The sequence below is a fragment of the Notamacropus eugenii genome, chromosome 4 (genome assembly GCF_028372415.1).
Source record: "Notamacropus eugenii isolate mMacEug1 chromosome 4, mMacEug1.pri_v2, whole genome shotgun sequence".
Classification (NCBI taxonomy): domain Eukaryota; kingdom Metazoa; phylum Chordata; class Mammalia; order Diprotodontia; family Macropodidae; genus Notamacropus; species Notamacropus eugenii.
The window spans coordinates 271,882,576-271,900,299 of record NC_092875.1 but is presented as its reverse complement, the minus strand read 5'-3'; the positions used below and the strand labels follow the sequence as shown (position 1 = coordinate 271,900,299).

The following is a 17,724-nucleotide window of genomic DNA, read 5'->3' as shown; positions in this document are numbered from 1 at the left end:
TCCCAACGTGTCCCCTCGCCCCCACCGCGGCATCCGGCTTCCGAGCCCAGGGAGGGCCCTCAGCGTCACCTGTTTCCATGGAGGCAGTGTGGGGGAGAGGAGGGGAAGCCCTGCCACGGAGGGGGGCGTGTTACTCCTAGCAAGGGCGGCACCTTCCTGACCAGTCCGGCTCGGAATTCGTACCTCGGCTCGGCCCGTGCCCTGTCCATGCGCTCTCCCACGGAGCATGCGCGCGGGTCTTGTGGGAAGGTGGGGGGCGGGGAGGGGGCCGCGGAGACCGCGGCGCTGAGAGGGTGCACGCGCGCGCGCAGTCGCCCTCTCCGGGACCCCGTCGTCCTCCACCAATCCGAGGACTAGAAAGAAGGGGGAGCTATTGTGACAGGAGGGGTGGGGTCCTCCGACAGAGGGGGAATGAAGGCGGGGGGCGGGGTGTAGGAGGGGTGGGAAATGGGCGTCCCCTCGCTACCTCCGAGCCCACGCCATGGACCTGCCGGAAGGGGGGCCGCGGCCGCCCCCGCCCTGCCGCCGGCGCCGCGCGCTCTCGAGCCTGGGCGCGCGCGCCTGGTGGAGGGAGGGTCCGGGAAACGATCCTCGCATGCCCTCTGGAACCAGGCCGCCCTCCCTTGCTCCCTTCCGGTTCCGAAGCGGGTTGTCGAGTGAGCCCGGTGTATGTGCGGTAACAACATGTCGGCGCCGCTCCCTGCCATAGTGCCCGCAGCCAGGAAGGCCAGCGCCGCGGTGAGTGCGTGCGGGCCCGGGGGAGCGCGGCGGCGGCGGCGGGGCTTGGGGGGCTCCCCTCCCTGCCCGGTCCCCCGGGTGAGGCTGCTCCCGGCCCCGGGTGTCTTCTGCATTGCGGAGGCGGGCGGGACTCGGGGCGGCCCCCACCCCAGCTTGGCTGACCCCGCTTCGCCGCTTGTCTCCTTGGGCGCATTGGGCGCGGGTAAGGGGGAATGGGGGGCTAGGCATTTCTTATTTCATTGCACCCCCGTGACTTCTTCACGTGGACTGTGGAGTGCAGTTTGTACCCAGGGCGAAGAAAGTCGTGTCCTGTCCCCCCCCCAGCGATCTCCCCGAAGTTCCCCGTAGTAGCCCGATTGTCTAGGCCGGGGAGAAGTCAGCCCTCCTTCGGGCTCTTGTCTTTCCCCCCAAATCCAGAGGAATCCGGAAAGGAAATGCCTCTGGGGAGGAGGAGGAGGGTTGCCTGCTCCTGAGAGTTGAGGACGCAAGTTGCCTGGAGGAGAGCCCATGGAGGAATGTGCGGAGGAAAATCTGCAGCTAGATGCGGAGATCTTTTTGACTCTGAAAACGGTGCTTCATATTTTATGAATGTACCTGGTTTAACCTGGAAGCCAGAGATTTTTTCTCTGTAGAATAGGTTATTTTGTACTTAAGTGGGTTTTTTTTGTAGGAAGATTTATCGCGCCTTAGAAACATAAATTAATTAATTTTCAGTACTCCAGGGAGAAAAGTAGAAAGGAAGTATTAGGGCCATTTGACATGAGGCCCACGGAGCTTAATTAATTTGCTGAAGATCCTACTGTAATTTTTCAGGGGAGCTGGGAACAGGCTTTGAAAGTCCTGATTTTATGGCATAATCCAGAAACAACCACAACCAAAAAAACTTGTTTTGTGATGATGTCCTGTGATTTATTTAGGTGTTGCTTAATTTTGATTTTTTTTTTTTGTTCTAGGTTATTTTTCTTCATGGATTAGGAGATACCGGGTAGGTACTAAGGAGCAGTAGTAATGAAATTGTAGCTTCCAAACTAGATTGTTACTTTTTAAATGTATAGAAAACAGCCCATATTTAATGATTATGACATTGTACAACGTTTGTTCTTGGACATTTTAAATTAGAATAATAACTCATAAGCCTTTATTTGAGGCAGCTGGTGGAGTGGGGAGAGTGTGGGGACCTGGAATCAGGAAGACTTGAGTTTAAACCTGGCCTCAGACAATTCTTGGTTATGTGACTCACAGGCCAGTCACTTAACGTCTGTTTCCTTGAGTTTCCTCACCCATAAAATGGGGATAATAAGGGTACCTATCTGGGTTATTTTGAAGATGATAATGCTTGTAAAGTTCTTAGCAAGTGTTCCTGTTGCATAGAAGGCACCTAATAAATGCTTGTTTCCTTCTTTTTCTTTCTCTTAATTAATCGTTCAGTTCAGCAAACATTCATTAAATGCTTGAGTCAAGCACATGGAAGCCAATTCAGACTATTCTTCAGAAGTTTTTAAGTAGAAAGAAGGAAAAAGTGCACAAAATAAGCAGTGGTGAGGAGCATGAAAGTTCAGGCTAAAAGTTCTCTGAGAAATTTGAATAGGGAGAGCTCCCTTGAAGGAAAGCATCATTGGGATTGATGGAGGGGACATTGATAGAGATGGTGGTGGTGTCATTCCTTTTTCCAGCATGAGAATTGGTTTTTAGGGGAAGAAAGAATTGTAACTAGTCTGGTTAGGCTGGAATGTAGATTATATAAAGGAAGGATGAGATAAGGCTGAAACCAGATTGAGGAATGTCTTAAATGCCAGTCAGGAGTTTGTTCAGCAGGCCAGTGCGAAGCTACTCAACATTTTTGAGTAGAGAAGTGGCATGAAGTTGGTGCAGTTAACAAGGTTACTCAGGTTCTTTGAATGTGGATGTTGGATTAGTGAAGGGATAGACTAGAGGCAAGAAGACCAACTAGGAGGCTAATAAAAATTTATGAGAAAGTTGGGGGCTAACCACAGTGGTTGCAGTATGCTTGAGAAGGGTTGAATATGAGAATTTGCACAGGTAGGAATGGATTTGGCAGCTAATTGAATTTGTAGGGTGAGAGAGCCAAGGTTACCAGACTGAGTAAGCGTGGTAGTGCCATTAACAGAAATAGGGAGAGAGGAGAAGAAAGTTTAGGGGAACAGCTATAAGTTCAGTTTTAGATCCTTCAGGTGCCAGTGGGAAATCCATGTGGAAATATGTAGCAACTAGTTGGAAATGTGGTATTTAAGCTCTGGGGAAAAGGTTGGGATTTGGGAGTCATCTGTCCTAGAGATGGTGATTAAAGCCAGGGAAGTCAATTAACTCACTAAGAAAGAAAGAGTAAAGATAGCCAAGTTGGGGCCTAGGATAGAAATTTAGTGGTACATCCACATTTAAAGGGCGGCATAAGGAGTGAGCAGAAGAAGACAACTTTGAAATTACAGTGTCATGGAAGCAGTGAAAGAGAATTAAAAAGGAAAAGCATGGTTTACTGCAAAAAAAATAAGAAATTAAGAAGGGAAGACTCTTGGATTTAATGATAAAAGAGGTTATTGATTTTGAAGAGAACTGTTGCAGTAGACTGGATCAGAAGACGGGTTGGAACTTTTACTCTTCAAATTCATTTTTCTTTTTTCATCCTTTTTTTCTATGTGATTCTCAGACTGAAAACTTCTCCTTATAGGACAGACATTTGTGTATTTGAAATGGTGGTTAGAAGAAAAGGCTATTTATTTAGCCAAAGCAATTCTGATCCTGCCAAGATGAATTTCTGAGCAGATAAGGATGAAGGTAGTTTATAGTAATGGGATGGGTTGAGGGCGAGACGGGCAGATTTGAAGAAAAGGAAACATCAGAGCAATGTGTGACCTAGGGTGCTCCAGAGGAAAGGTTGTAGAGATTTTAGAAATAACATTCTGATTTCTTGAAACTATGAAAGGTTGTTTTAAAGAGTAAGAGGCAAACTCCAAATATGAGAATGCTTAATATTGAGACTCATGTAATTTCAGAGGCAGAATGGACCAGATATCATCTACTTACATATGTAGTACAACCTCTTATTTTACAAATCAGGAAACAACTACGAGAGATTGTGACTTGATTGAGGCCCACGCAACCCTTCAGCAGTCTTGACTAACTCTACTTACTTTTGCCATATTTTATTTTGGACTTTCTGTTGTTGGTTATTTTATAATAGTAATATTGATATTTAGCATGAAAATAGCCCTTTAAGGTTTGCAGAGCACTAAATGTGTTATCTCATTAGATCCTCACAACAGCTCTGTGAGGTGTGTGCTATTATTACCCCCACCCCCATTTTATAGATGAAGAAACAGACTGAGAGAGGCTAAATAATGTGCCCAGGGTCACACAGCTAGTAAGTGTTAGTTGATTATTTTATGAAATCTTTGAAACCACCTGAGGAAAGAACAAGGATAAGACTAGGTAGCAAAATTGCAATTACAGAACAAAACCAAAGAGAAAAAAGATGAACAAAATTGGAAACAAAACAGCTCCTTAATCCTGATGTCTAAAGTGAAAGGATTGAACTTTGTAACCTTTAAGGACCTTTCCAGGTTAAAAGACTCTAAGGTTTTCAAATACTCTGATGTGGCTACAAGATAAAGGATTTATATAACCTTTACATTGTCCTTTGCTCTGCTTTGGTAGAAGGGCAGCTGGATTTCTCCCAGCAGCCAGGCAGTGTTGTGAAAGTGACAGGCTGCTTTTGCCAAAGAGGACCTGCATTGAAAACTAGTCTAACTGAACTTACTTGTATAGTCAAAACCATGGGAGTTTTAAAGGCAGAGGACATTTGAAATGAAAGGATGGGATTTGGCAACTAATCTGATTTGTTGGATGAAAGAGGAACGTCAAAGATGATTCCAAGGTTATAATCCTGGGTGAAGATGGTGGTGCTATTTACAGAACGAGGTGAAAGGTAGTTCACAAATTCATAATGAGAATTTCCTGATGTTACGAACTGCTTTGAGCAACTTTAATACTAATTATGGTCGGTGAACTGGAGAAGGAGGAAGCAGGTTTAGTTAATAGCATAAGGAATGCCTGTAGTTTGAAAAAGAAGGCAGATTCTGTCTTTAGATAAAGCTAGTATGTTACAGCATCATGTGGTAGATAGTGTCCTGCACCCCATTCTTTGTTATTACTAGAGCAAAGGGGAGAGCAGAGGGAAGTGGATTTAGCCAAATCCTGAAAAGGAAATAGTGACCTGTTAAGTTGGTTTTTTTAACCCTTTCACTAGTTCTATAGCCTAAGCACAACATATAGTAATTTTGGAAGAGGTATCAGATATTCAAATGAGAAAAGACTAGGCTGGGCAATTTTGTAAGCTTAAATAGTGACTTTTAATAGACTATAATTTCATTTACTAGGCTAAATGTACTCTTGATTAATATCTAGTATAAGATTTTTGGGGAAGTTTTTAAAGTTTTAAATATATGTAGTGTATCTTTTATTATTAGATCTTTAAAATGAGGAATCATTTTAAAACACAAACTCACATGGGTTTTTATATGACAGATTACTCATACATGAAAGATGAAGATAATGGTAGTACCTTAGGGTGATGTGAGAATAAAATTAGATAATATTTGTAAAGTGCTTTGTAAACCTGAAACTGCTATATAAATGCTATTGTTATTATTATTATTATTATGAGGCCTGAAGACACTTTCAGAAGGGAAAGCTTGCCTGTTGGAGCAGTTATGATTTTCATTGATTTGTGCTGATGCTTCTTTCTATTGGAATGGGTTACTGAGAGCTTACTATAAATCTCTCAGAAATCATAGCATCATCCCAGTCAGTTCTAATAAAGTAAACTTTGTTTCCAGAAGTCATAGAGACCAGGCTTGGCTGATGTAAAGCTAAATAAAAATAATAAATAATAACTGGCACTTGGATAACTATAGCCCTTTAAAATTTGCAAATAGCTTTACGAATATTATCTCATTTTTTTCTTACAACAGCCTTGGGAGATAGGTGCTCTTATTCCCTCCCCCCCCTTTTTTTTTTCTTTTTTTTACAGATGAAGAAACTAACGGCAGGTTAAGTGACTTGCCCCAGGGTCACACAGTAAGTGTCTGAGTTGGAATTTGGACTTGGGTGTTCCTGACTCTAGGTCCATCATTCTATCCACTGTGCCACATATATGCTGTCTAATATATGCATAAAATTTATGCTACACTAGTTCTCATTTTGTTTATTTTTGAAAAAAAAAAAACCTCTACGCTAAATCTCAATACTATGCCAGATACGCAATTTCTGCTTTTAGGAGTTATGCAATATGTTATGAAAAGTGAAGTTATTGATTATGTTTGGTCAGCAGGATAAAGCAGATAGTTTCATATTTAAGTACAGTAATATCTCAGTTAAATGAGATATTTGAGGGGTAGTCATAGCTAATTGAAATTCTTATACATTTGGGATGAACCAGAAAAATCCTTTTAATTTCAACCCATTTTGTTACAAGTATTTCTATAAAAGTATTACTATGGTTACTTTAATACTATGAAGTATTAGTTATATTGTAGCTAACAGAAGTGACCCTGTGGTGCTTCAAGGTCATTGTTTTGAGGATCAGTACTTATATAAATCTATAGATGAAAAAAGAAACATTAGGAGTTTTTACTAGATCTCTACTGACTCTCCTGAGGGAGGTTGACTAACTGCTTAATGTGAACTTGTTTTCTTAATGTTCCTTTTCCCTAAAACGGGAGCAAAATAAAAATTTTGAATAACAAGGGACTTTCTGGTTTGGATTTTAGTTAGTTAGGGTTTTAGTGCTTTAAACATCTTGCATTTCTGTGTTACGCAATCACTAAGAAACATAGGTAAACTATGCTTTGCCTATGTAATTGTCATACTGAATTTTTTTTTTTTTTAGACATTCAGAATGAGAGGCTGAGTAGCTTTTTCATTTAAATCTTTTACACTGCTCATGCTTAATTCAGTGCACATAGTTAATATTAACCATAGTTAATATTAACTTGCTGGTACATTATACTGTCAACTGTATGTTGTATGTAGTACTGTATAGTGGAAGGAATATTGGATTTGTACTCTAAGAAACTAGGTTTGAATCCCTGCTCTGTACCACTTATTATTTCTAAGACCTTGGGTAGATTGCTATATCTCTCTAGGCCTCAGTTTCCTCATGTGCAAAATGAGTTTGGACTAGATGACCTATTAAGACTCCTTATAACTTTTTTTTTTTTAGTGACTAGAGCTTATTTGCTCTAGAGATTTGTTTATACATAATATTTGGGCTACTGTTATGTAACATTTTTGTGTTATGAGATTAGTATGCTTTATTTTGATGATAATTTGCATTTATATCATGCAGAACAATTCTTAGGTTGACTTGATTGTTTCCACATTTTATCCGTATATATGAGGACAAAGTTAGAGAGTTAAAACTCACACAAAAATCTTTAGAGTAATAGTTGTTGATCACACATAAGAAAAGTTTGACTGTTTATAATTGTTAATTGCTTTTTTATTTTTGATGGTTTGTAACCCTTTATTTTTAAAATAATATTCTATTTTTTCTCCAATTACATTTAAAAACCATTTTTAACCTTTTTAAAAAAATTTTTTACTTGCAAATTCTCTTTTTCTCTTCCCTCCCTCTCTTCCCCTTCCTTGACATGGTAATTTGACATAGGTTATACATGTGAAGTCATGTAAAACATTTCCATGAAATATGAAAAATGTGGAAGAAAATACAGACCATAAAAATCCATGGCAAAATAAAGAAAGTGAAAAATAGTATGTTTGTATCTGCATTCAGACTCCATCAGTTCTTTCTCTGGAGGGGGAGTAGCATTTTTCATCATGAGACTTTTGTTAATTGTCTTGGATCATTGTATTGCTAAGAATGGCTAAGTCATTCATAGTTAATCATCATGCTATATTGCTGTTAATTGTGTGCAGTGTTCTCATTCTTCTCACTTCAGTTTACATCAGTTCATTATGTCTTTCCAGGTTTTCTAAAAGCATCCTACTCATCATTTTTTATAGCATTGTATTCCATTACAATCATACAACACAACTTGTTCAGCAAGTCCCCAATTGATGGGGAATTTCCAGTCTTTGCTACTGTAATAAAAGCTGCTATAAATATTTTTGTACAAGTAGGTCCTTTTCCTTTTTTTTTGTAACCTCTTTGGGATACAGACCTAGTAGTAGTATTACTGGATCAAAGGGTATTCTCAGTTTTATAGCCCTTTGGGTATAGTTCCAAATTGCTCTCCAGATTTGTTGGATTAGTTCACAACTCCACCAACAGTGCATTAGTGTCCCAATTTTCCCACATCATCTTAAACATTTATCCTCTTCCTTTTCTATAATAATCTTATAGCTGTGAGGTATTATCTCAGCATTGCAACTCTTTAAAATTAATGATAATTGTTTCAGGCACTTGATTTTGAAATAAGTGTTTATTAACTAAAAGTTATGTAGATGTTTCAAAGAGTAACTTTTTAGACATTTGTTGGGACTTAATAGGAGTAGTTTTCTATTAGCAGTTAGGTAATGAGAAACTTTACTGTAATGTTTAAGTCTTGCAAGTTCACTTGAAGTTTTAAGGTAGGTTTAAGCTGCCCATGCTTAAAGATAAGATTGGTTTAAGGTAGAATGGCAGAGGAAGGGAAAAGAAGAGGTATTTTTATATAGTATCTACTATGTGCCACATTCTGCTAAGCACTTTTTACAAATTTTACCTCATTTGATATTCACAACAACCCTTAAGTAGTTGATATTGTTGCCCTTATTTTACATTTGAGGAAACTGAGGCAAATAGATTAAGTAGTTTGCTCAGGATTAGGCAGCTAGTAAGTGTCTATGGATACATTTGAACTCCAGTCTTTCTGACTCCACACCTGGAACCTATCCACTGTTGCCACCAGCTGCCTCTGCGAGAATATGCTAGTATGCCTTTATTCATTGCTAGCTGAAATTTAGGTAGGCAGAGGTTATTTTCCATATGTTAAAAATTGCATATATAGTGGAGAAGAATGCTTAAAAATTAATTTGAATGCATTATAGGTTTAATTTTCAACTGAAATACTTAAGTTCAAACTCTGATAATAAATGCAGGTAGCTGATTTGATCTTCACAATAACACCATGAGGTGATTGCTGTTATTAGTAGCTCCAATTTATAGATGAGGAAACAGTCTGAGAGAGGGTTAACTGGCCTGCCACTTTACAGTAAGTGTGAGACAAGTTTTGAACTTATTTCCTGATTCCAAGTCCAGCATTTTCTGCACTATGGCATGTAGCTGCCTCATAATTTTACAATATTAAAAAAAATAGCCAAAATTTCTTTTTTCATATCCTTACAGCAGTCCATCTAGAAGATCATATTATATCTCTGGAAAAGCTGATGTTTCTTTCTGGTGGCTCTTCTCATCTGTAAAATAAGTGAATTAAAATCTCAGGAGTTTGAAGGAATTTCAGAGTCCACCTATCCCTGCCTTTTGAAAAACGAATTCCCTCTGGTGTATTTTATAAGTGGTTTTCTGGTCTTTGCTTGAAGACTTCCAGTAAGAACAAACTTAGGACAACCTATTTTGTTTTTGGATAGTTTTGTTAGTATACCTCTTTGTTTACCTCAAGTCAAAATTAGTCTCTTCACAACTTATGAACCAATTGTTCCTGGTTCTGCCTTCCAGAGTCAAGCAAAATAAGTCACATTTGTCTTCCACATGACAGTTCATCAAATACTTGAAGACATCTATTATGTTTCCCATGTTTACTTTCTCCAGGCTAAACATGCCATTTTTTTAGCCTCTTCTCTTCTTAAGGCCCTTTTCTGTATTTTGGTTTTTGTTCTTCAGCCTATCAAATTTTTCCTAAAATGTGCTGCCCGTGTAATATAATTCTCTTCTAATGTTCAAGTTCTTTCATTCTATTAATTTCCTGTTGGATAAAATTTGGAGCAAGACAAAAATCCTGACTTGAAACTTTTACATATTTGTAACTCTTTTTGGAGTACCAAAGCTGCTACTTTGACTTTAGTTTAAATTCTTTTCGCTCCTACAGCTGTGAGCTTATATGAAAAAAAGAACTGTGCTTTTATAGAAGAAAAGCTGTGAAAGGGAAAACATGGTTCATAGTTAAAAATGGCAACTGTGGTTAAAATAGGCAGGATCAGATTAGGAGGTCAGAAAGCATAAGTGAAAGATATAAATGGGTTTTAGTTCTGTTTACGTAAGTGATATATTGGATTGTGAAGAATTCATCTTCTTAACCTTGTCAAATAATATTGCTCAGTATTTGAATTGACTAGTTATTGTGGGGGTGGGGGGACTGTATATTTAGTGATGCAAGGGAAAAAGAGGTATACCCATCAACCAGTATGTTTTTTTTTTTACACTGTACGTCTTCTCTCAGTGCTTTCCTTTGAGAATTATCACAGTGCTAGTAGTTCATTGTAATTTAATAAATAGTCTTTGTTGAACTTTTTTGTAGTGAAATGATTATGGAGAAATTTAATTTCTCTCATTTCTTACTACTATTAGGTGATTTTTTTCCCCCATTTTTTTCTGAGAAACTTTTTCCTTTATTGAAAGTTACTGAATTGATATTGAAAAAAATATTGGAAATAACTGAACTGCTTAAAATAGTGTAAATTTGAAAGTGTAACTGTATTTTGAGATATGTTATGACACTATAAACTTTTTTATCACAGTGTTCTTTGTAATAGTACTAGTGCAACAACTGAAGTGTATAGGTAAAATAGAATATATGATAATTTGTAAGGAAAATAAGAGAATTTTTTGACATTGATTCTTTAGTTTACCCCCTAAAGTTTTATAAATATTGTAACCACCATTGGAGAGACAGAAGAGACAGAAAAAGAAAAACTGGGAAGGAGCTAGGGAGAGAGGGAGGTGGGGAAGGAAGGGATGGAGAAGGGCAGGCCTCAGTAGCTTCACTTTTTATTTTTCTCTCCCTAACTTGAGGGGGAGGGGAGAAAAAAAAACCTAAGCCCTTATAACCCAAGTTCTTTAACTAGTCCATTAGCCATGTCAGTAGGAAATCACAACTTCACTAGAAATATACATGAAAAACTGGATTTATTACAAGAAAAATGAACATGCACGTGGAACCCTATGCAAGTGCAAAGAGTTCACAGTCCAAACAGAAGCTTACATATTTATGAGATTACAACAAAGAAGGGAGGAGAAAGAGTAATCACCTTCTAAGTGGGAATGGTATGCCAGGAGGAAAAGAGCAATAGGGGTGAGGAAAGGGCTAATTCTCTTCCAAAGGGGAAGAAACATCATGAATAATTAAGATGGCAAAAGCAACATTCTTTTTCCCTTGGAAACTGCTGGACTATGAAGATATGATGGTCTCCTTATCTACAAGGGTCCCAGCTACCCCATTTCTCAGTCTGGTGTAGACTGACTATTACCTGTCTTGACTCCCAAAAATACACTGCTTGTGATGCAGACAACAAATTACGTCAGCTCAGGGGATGCTTCATCCTTGGCAAGTTCAGGGAGCCCCTTAAACAGCCATGACTGAAAATGTGTCCTCTCCATGTTCAGTTTATTAGTTCTTTGTCAAGAGATGGCATCACTCCTTGGGAATTAAGGTTGATCATGCATTGATCACACTTCTTATGAAGTTGTTCAATTTTATAATGTTGTTGTTATAGTATACATTATTCCGGTTCTGCCCTCTTTACTCTGCATCAGTTCATTTAAGTTTTTCTAGATACCTCTGAAAACCATCCATTTTATTGTTTCTCATGGCATAGTTGTATCCTTGATATTCATATGCTATATTTTTTTGTTCAGCCGTTTCCCAGTAGTTTGGCACCCTCTAAAATTTCAAGTTCTTTGCCACCACAGAGAGCTGCTATAATTTTTTTATATCCTTTTCAATTTTTTTTTTTTTTGAAAACTCTTGAGGGTTATTGGTCTAGTAGTGTTAGTGAGTTAAAGGATCTGCACAAGTTAGCAACTTTTTGGGCAAAATTTCAATTTACTTTCCAAGGATAATAATACTAATTCATAGTTCCAACAGTGCATTCAAAATTTTTTATTTTCTTTTTTTTGTCAACTTTGTTATTCTGATAGTTGGTAAGGTCAAACCTCAGAATTGCTTTAATTTGCATGTCTTTAATTACTAGTAACTTGAAGCACTTGTAGAAATAGCTATTGGTAGGTTAAATTTCTCCTTCTGAAGACTGCTATTAAATATCCTTGTGACCACTTATTAATTGGGGTCATATACCATGATTTATTCAACCATTTCCTCGTTGATTGGTACCTTTCTGATTTCTAGTTCTTTTGTTTTCTTTTAATTTCCCCTTTGGGATTATGAAGTTTAAAGGTTTATAAAGTGCTTTACAAATATTACAGATTCTATTTAACACGTTAAGAAAATCACTGATATGCTTTGAAATTAAACTGCACTTCTCAGCGACCAGCTAAAAGGTAAATCTAATGAGATTCTATTATATTAGTGATAACTAAAGATGGTGACAGTAAAGCTGATATTTAGTTAGTGGATGGGTGAGTTATATATGGAGGATTGAGAAGAGGTGAGTACTGAGGTGAAAGATGAGACTGAAGTAAATGTATTAGCGATGTTAAAAGGATAAGGGGTGACTTTAGGAAGTCTATATACAATTTTTTGAAATGGTGAAGTTCGAATATAACCTTGAGACTGACTATAAGCAAAAGAATGAATTTGGGACCATAATCTTGTACTATATGCCAAGAGGCACAACAGTTTGTTAGTTTCAGTGACTTGGAGTGTTGTGTATCCTGAGAGTTAGAAAATAGGTTAGTGCAGAATGGCTTTTCTTCTTGGAAACAAGAGGTCAGGTTCGAGCTTTGCCTAAATATAGCTTCAACTTTTGACGAAAGATATTTTTGCTGTCTTTTTTGTTTATTTAGTCAGCAGGTATTAATGGAACACCTGCTGTGTACATTGTAGGATAATTTTAATGAGACTTTTAAGGAGCTTTTAAACATGCTATTCAGATTTACTTATAGACCAGAAGTTTGACCGTGATATACTTGTAGTGTATTTCCCACTTTCATTGGTTCCTACAAATTTTTATGTAACACATTCGGTAAAATTGATGACTGTATCACAATTCATGTGTCATAATGTCAGCAAACATTAAGTGCCTGGAATGTAGACATTGTGCTTAACTATGGGGATAGAAAGAAAGGTAAAACCTGTGGTGAGTCCTCAGTGGGATAGACAATAGACAAATCACAAATTTTTAGAATAAAACAGAGCTCAATGTTTGTGCAGTTCAACCCATAATTGAAAAAGGATCTTTTGTGCAGCTCACTTGCATAGTGCCTATTTACCTTTGCTGGAAAACTTCCCATGAGGAGAAACTGGTCTCCCAGGACAGCCCTTTCAACTGTCTTATGACCTTGAATAGTTAGGAACTTTTTCTTGCCTTCAAGCCTGATTGTTTCTCTTTGCTACTTCTCTTTATTCTTCTGGGGACAAGTAGAGATCAAGCTTCATTTCTTTTCCACATGATAACCTTTCATATAAAATCAGGACAGCTCTCAGTTTTCCCTAAGTTCTGAATCTTTTAAAACTTTCAGACTAAGTATCCAAAAAAATCAAAAGCCGGGCTGTGAAAAGACTTGCAATTTTACATGTCATTTACAAAACTTTTCCTAATAGTGTTAAATGTCAGCCCTTCAGAATCATCGTGGAATGATGAGTTCATCATAGCTGAGGGTTTTCTGCCCTTTAAAAAACTAAGGTTTTCTTAACCCTTTTTTGTTTCATGTATCCTTTTGGCGGTCTGGCAAAACTTATAGATTTGTAATTGGAATATTTTTTTAAATTTTGTAATTGAAGGAAATGCTAAATTTCAGATAGTTTGTTTAAATAAAGTTTGTTAAAATAAAGATGATTTTTTTTCCCATTCAAATTCTTGTACTTCCTGAAATTTATCCATGTATCCCCTCATGTTAAGAATCACTACTTTAAATGTGCACAGTTTTTCCAGGAGAGGTTAGGAGTAAAAGATATTCCTTTAAAAGCAAAGGAGGAGGACAGTCTAATTCTTACTTTTTGAATGAATTATGAAAATAAAATGTTAAGTGAATTGTACTCATTTTCTCTTGATGTAGGAGATCACATGAGAGAAATATTTATAATGAGAGAACATTAGATTTGGAATCTTGTTTCACTCTGACTTTTGGAAGTTAAGCTCTTTAAGTCTCATTTTTCTCATTTTTAAAATAAGATAAGTACTATTTTTTTTATCTGCCATACTAGGTGACTGAGAATTAGATAAGAAAATATTCCTTTCCTGCAACCTTCAGTGCCTCCTGCTGCCTCTAGCTTAATATATTAACTCTTATGCCTTGCTCTTCACCATCTGATTCCAACCTACCTTTCTAATCTTCTTTCATATTACTCCTTTTTATGAACTCTACCTTCTAACCAAACTGTAGTAACTATTCCCAAGACAAAATTGACTCACTTATTTATCTCCATGCATTTGCACAAGATTATCTTCTGTGCTTGAAAAATACTTCCTCTTCATTTTGCATTTCAGATTCTTCTGAGCCATCATTTTCATGAAGCCTATCTCTCCCATCTCCTCTTAATGCTAACGATATTTTTCCTAAAGTTACTTTGCATCTTACTTCTCTAAGTACATGTATTTCCTAGTTTAAATGTAAACTCCTTGAAGACAGTTGTTTTGTTTTTGTCTTTGTATTCCTAATGCCTAACACAGTGTTTCACACATAAATTTTTGTTTGAGTATAATTGGATTGAATCTATGTGAAAATATTTTAGAAAATAGTAAAGCTATAAGCATGTAAGGCATTAGAATATAATGATGACTTTTTGGATGCTGTAATGCTGATGGTGTGTAATCCTTATGTTGACAGGCAATGTGATGTAGAGATTGAGAGATGACATCAGAATCAGGGAGACCTGGGTTCGAGTGTCCTTTCTGACTGGTACATTGATATGTGTGACAGAGCAAGTGATTTCTCCTCTCAGTGCCCTGAGCAGCTTTGTAATTAGAAGCAGCACTACAGTTGGTGAACTGCATTGGTAGAGGGAATTTCCTCAGTGGGAATTCCACATACTAGTATAATTATAGGTCTGGAACAAAAAGATCTTTGTATCTGTGATTTTTACAGTAGTTAAGTTGTCAAAGGTGAAAATGGTTTCTTTTGGTTTGTTTTTTGAAATTTTTTTGTAAGAGTAAACACTTGTTCTTAAGACTTAAAAAGTATTTTCTATTATCAACTTGATGTTTAACATAAAACGTTTTATCAGATAGCATTATTCACAGAATTTTAAATTTTCTTCATCAGGCATGGATGGGCAGAAGCTTTTGCAGGCATCAGAAGTTCGCACATCAAATATATTTGTCCACATGCGTAAGTATTTTTACTTAAGCTTTTCCCCCCAATGATCCTAGGAAAGGTTGGAATGGTTTGACTAGAAAAAAACAGAATGAAAACTTGGAGCACGTTCTTTATCCTTACCCTAAGACTTTAAATTCATCTTGCTGCCAGAATCATAGGTTGAGCTGCGATGAAAGTGCTACTCATCCAAAATGTATTTTGAAGACAATATTTTAATTCTCCTTAAGGATATTAAACACAACACTATAGTACTTTATTTGTATCTTTATGTAGTTCTGTTATTGTAAGGGAATTTTTTTTGGAAAGCTGAACTGATACTGCTTTTTTAATAGGAAATGGGAAAATCATCATTAGATTGGAAAATTATGTTAACAATCGGGATGCTCATAACTTGAAAGAGTTATAATCTCTTAGACTGTAAACATCCTGATGTCAGGGACCATGTAAATTATCTTTTTATCTTTGCCTCTCATTGGCATTTAAGGAGTGAATATACAGAAGTCCAAAGATATCCACAATTTGTCTTGTCTTGATTTACAAGTCAGAAAATGATCTGTTACCTTCTGCAATTGAATTCCATAGTTCTTTCTCTGGATGTGGAAGGCATTTTGCCTTAAAAGACCATTGGGGATTTTTTTAGGTCCTTGCATTGCAGTGAAGTTCCAAGTCTACCAGAAAACACTCTCGCACACTGCGGTCATTGCTGTGCACAGAGTTCTCCTGGTTTTGCTCCTTTTGCTCAGCATCAGATCATATAAGTCTTTCCAGGCCTCTCGGAAATCTTCCTGTTCATCATTTCTTATAGCGACAGGTCAGTTTTCTTACAGCAGAGTATCTCAAAAAAAATTACTGTCAAGCTCACCTACATATTTAAGGTAATACAATCAAAGGATTTATACAGTCCCTTAGTATTTCATTGTAATGAGATTTGAACTGTGTAGAAAAACTGATTATCTGACTAATTGAAAAGAAGGCAAATTTGAACTTTTAAATCAAGAGAGGTAGCTTAGTGTAGTAGAAAGAGCACCAGTTTTAGAGAAAGAAGACCTGGATTCAAGTTCTGTCTCTGTCATTTACTCCTCTGGTGATCTTGGGTACTTCACCTTAGTTTTGGCTTCCTCTTCTACAGAATGAGGTGAAGGAGTCGAAATAATTAAGATTTCTTCCAGCTCTCCATCTATGCTCCTGTTAATTTTTGTGATTTTTCTTTCATTGAAGAATGTAAGGGTTGTTAACACATTGATGCTGAGTCTTAGTAGAAGTCTTTAGAGAAGACTTGTAGAAAATAAAGAATAATGATTTGCAAGTAGCATAGCCTTGTAAGCTGCTTAAAAATTTGTTCTCAAATATTTTAAATCTGTTCCCTATGGTTATTTACATTTTTATTTTGTTAGGTAAGCTGTTTATAAATTCAGCTCATCTTTCATCTGAATTATCTCAGATTTAAAATTTATGGAGATGGAATTAATTAACTTTTATTATATTTTGTATATATTTGAAAGATTTTTTTTGAGTGAAGGATGTTTTGTTCACACATTGGTTTCCATGGTAGTCCTAGTTCTTAGAGATATCTAAAAATAAACATTCTCTTATATTTCAGTTTTACTCATAAAAATCCCTTCCCCTTTACAAGACATTTTATTAATACTATTCAGTGATAGTGCTTATGCAACTTTGAGCCTTTTTGGTGCAAGTATACTTTAATACCAAGCTACTCAGGCAAAACAAATTCCCACATCATCCATGCCCCGAAATATGTATCTCATTCATCATTTTGAACTCACCACTTCTCAGAAGGGAGGTGGTTTAGTTTATCATCAGTCCCCTGGAATCATAGCTATTTTGTTACAATAACACACAGTATTGTCCAGTAAATTGTTTTCCTCATTCTTCTCATTTCACTCTTCATCAGTTCATACAAACCTTTCCAGATTCTACAGAGTTCATTTTTTTAAGCTGTGCATTATTGCTGCTAGTATACAAATAGACTTCCCTAAAAAGTATTATTTGAAAAAAGAGGCTGGTTATGGTACTGCATGCATGCAATCCCAGCTACTGGGGAGGGTGAAGCTGGTAATAATCTCTGAGCTGCAGTGGCCTCTGATTATTGGGTGTTCACAATTAGTTTCAGCATCAGTGGTGATGATCATTGGTTAGGGAGGGGACCAGGTTTCCTAAGGAGAGGAGAACCACCCCAGATTGCAAGCCCCTGTGCTGATGAGTAGTAGGATCAGGCCTATGAATAGCCCCCTTGCATTCCAATCTGGTAGAGTTGAAGGGACGCAGTCTTTAAGAGAAAAAAAGATAAAAGGGCCTCAGATGGAATGTAAAATGTAAATGACTAATTATGGCTCTCTATTGTAGAGAATAGACCTCAAGTAATTCATTGTAATTGATGAAATTTAATAATATTTCATGCTTTGGTACATTGAAATTCTTGTTTTAACGTTTTTTTCCTTTCCTTTCCTCTCCCCAATTAAAGACCAGTTATGCCTGTTACCCTAAATATGAACATGGCTATGCCTTCTTGGTAAGTATGTTATTTAATAATAAACTTGGCTTATTATTTAGTTAGT

At 37.2% G+C, this 17,724-nt stretch overlaps 1 protein-coding gene across 2 annotated transcripts in view; it reads left to right on the top strand.

The window, feature by feature from the left end:
* Positions 1–437: 437 nt before the first annotated feature.
* LYPLA1 (lysophospholipase 1) overlaps positions 438–17,724 on the top strand; it is a 35,124-nt gene continuing 17,837 nt past the window's right edge. Inside the window, exons 1-4 of one of the 2 annotated variants that reach the window (XM_072604597.1) lie at positions 438–738; positions 1,692–1,723; positions 15,095–15,160; positions 17,631–17,678. In XM_072604597.1, coding sequence (XP_072460698.1) covers positions 670–738; positions 1,692–1,723; positions 15,095–15,160; positions 17,631–17,678 — 215 coding nt within the window. In that variant the 5' untranslated portion in view covers positions 438–669. Of the gene's footprint in view, positions 739–1,000; positions 1,309–1,691; positions 1,724–15,094; positions 15,161–17,630; positions 17,679–17,724 lie in introns of those variants that run through there. The other variant, XM_072604598.1, reaches the window with a different exon arrangement.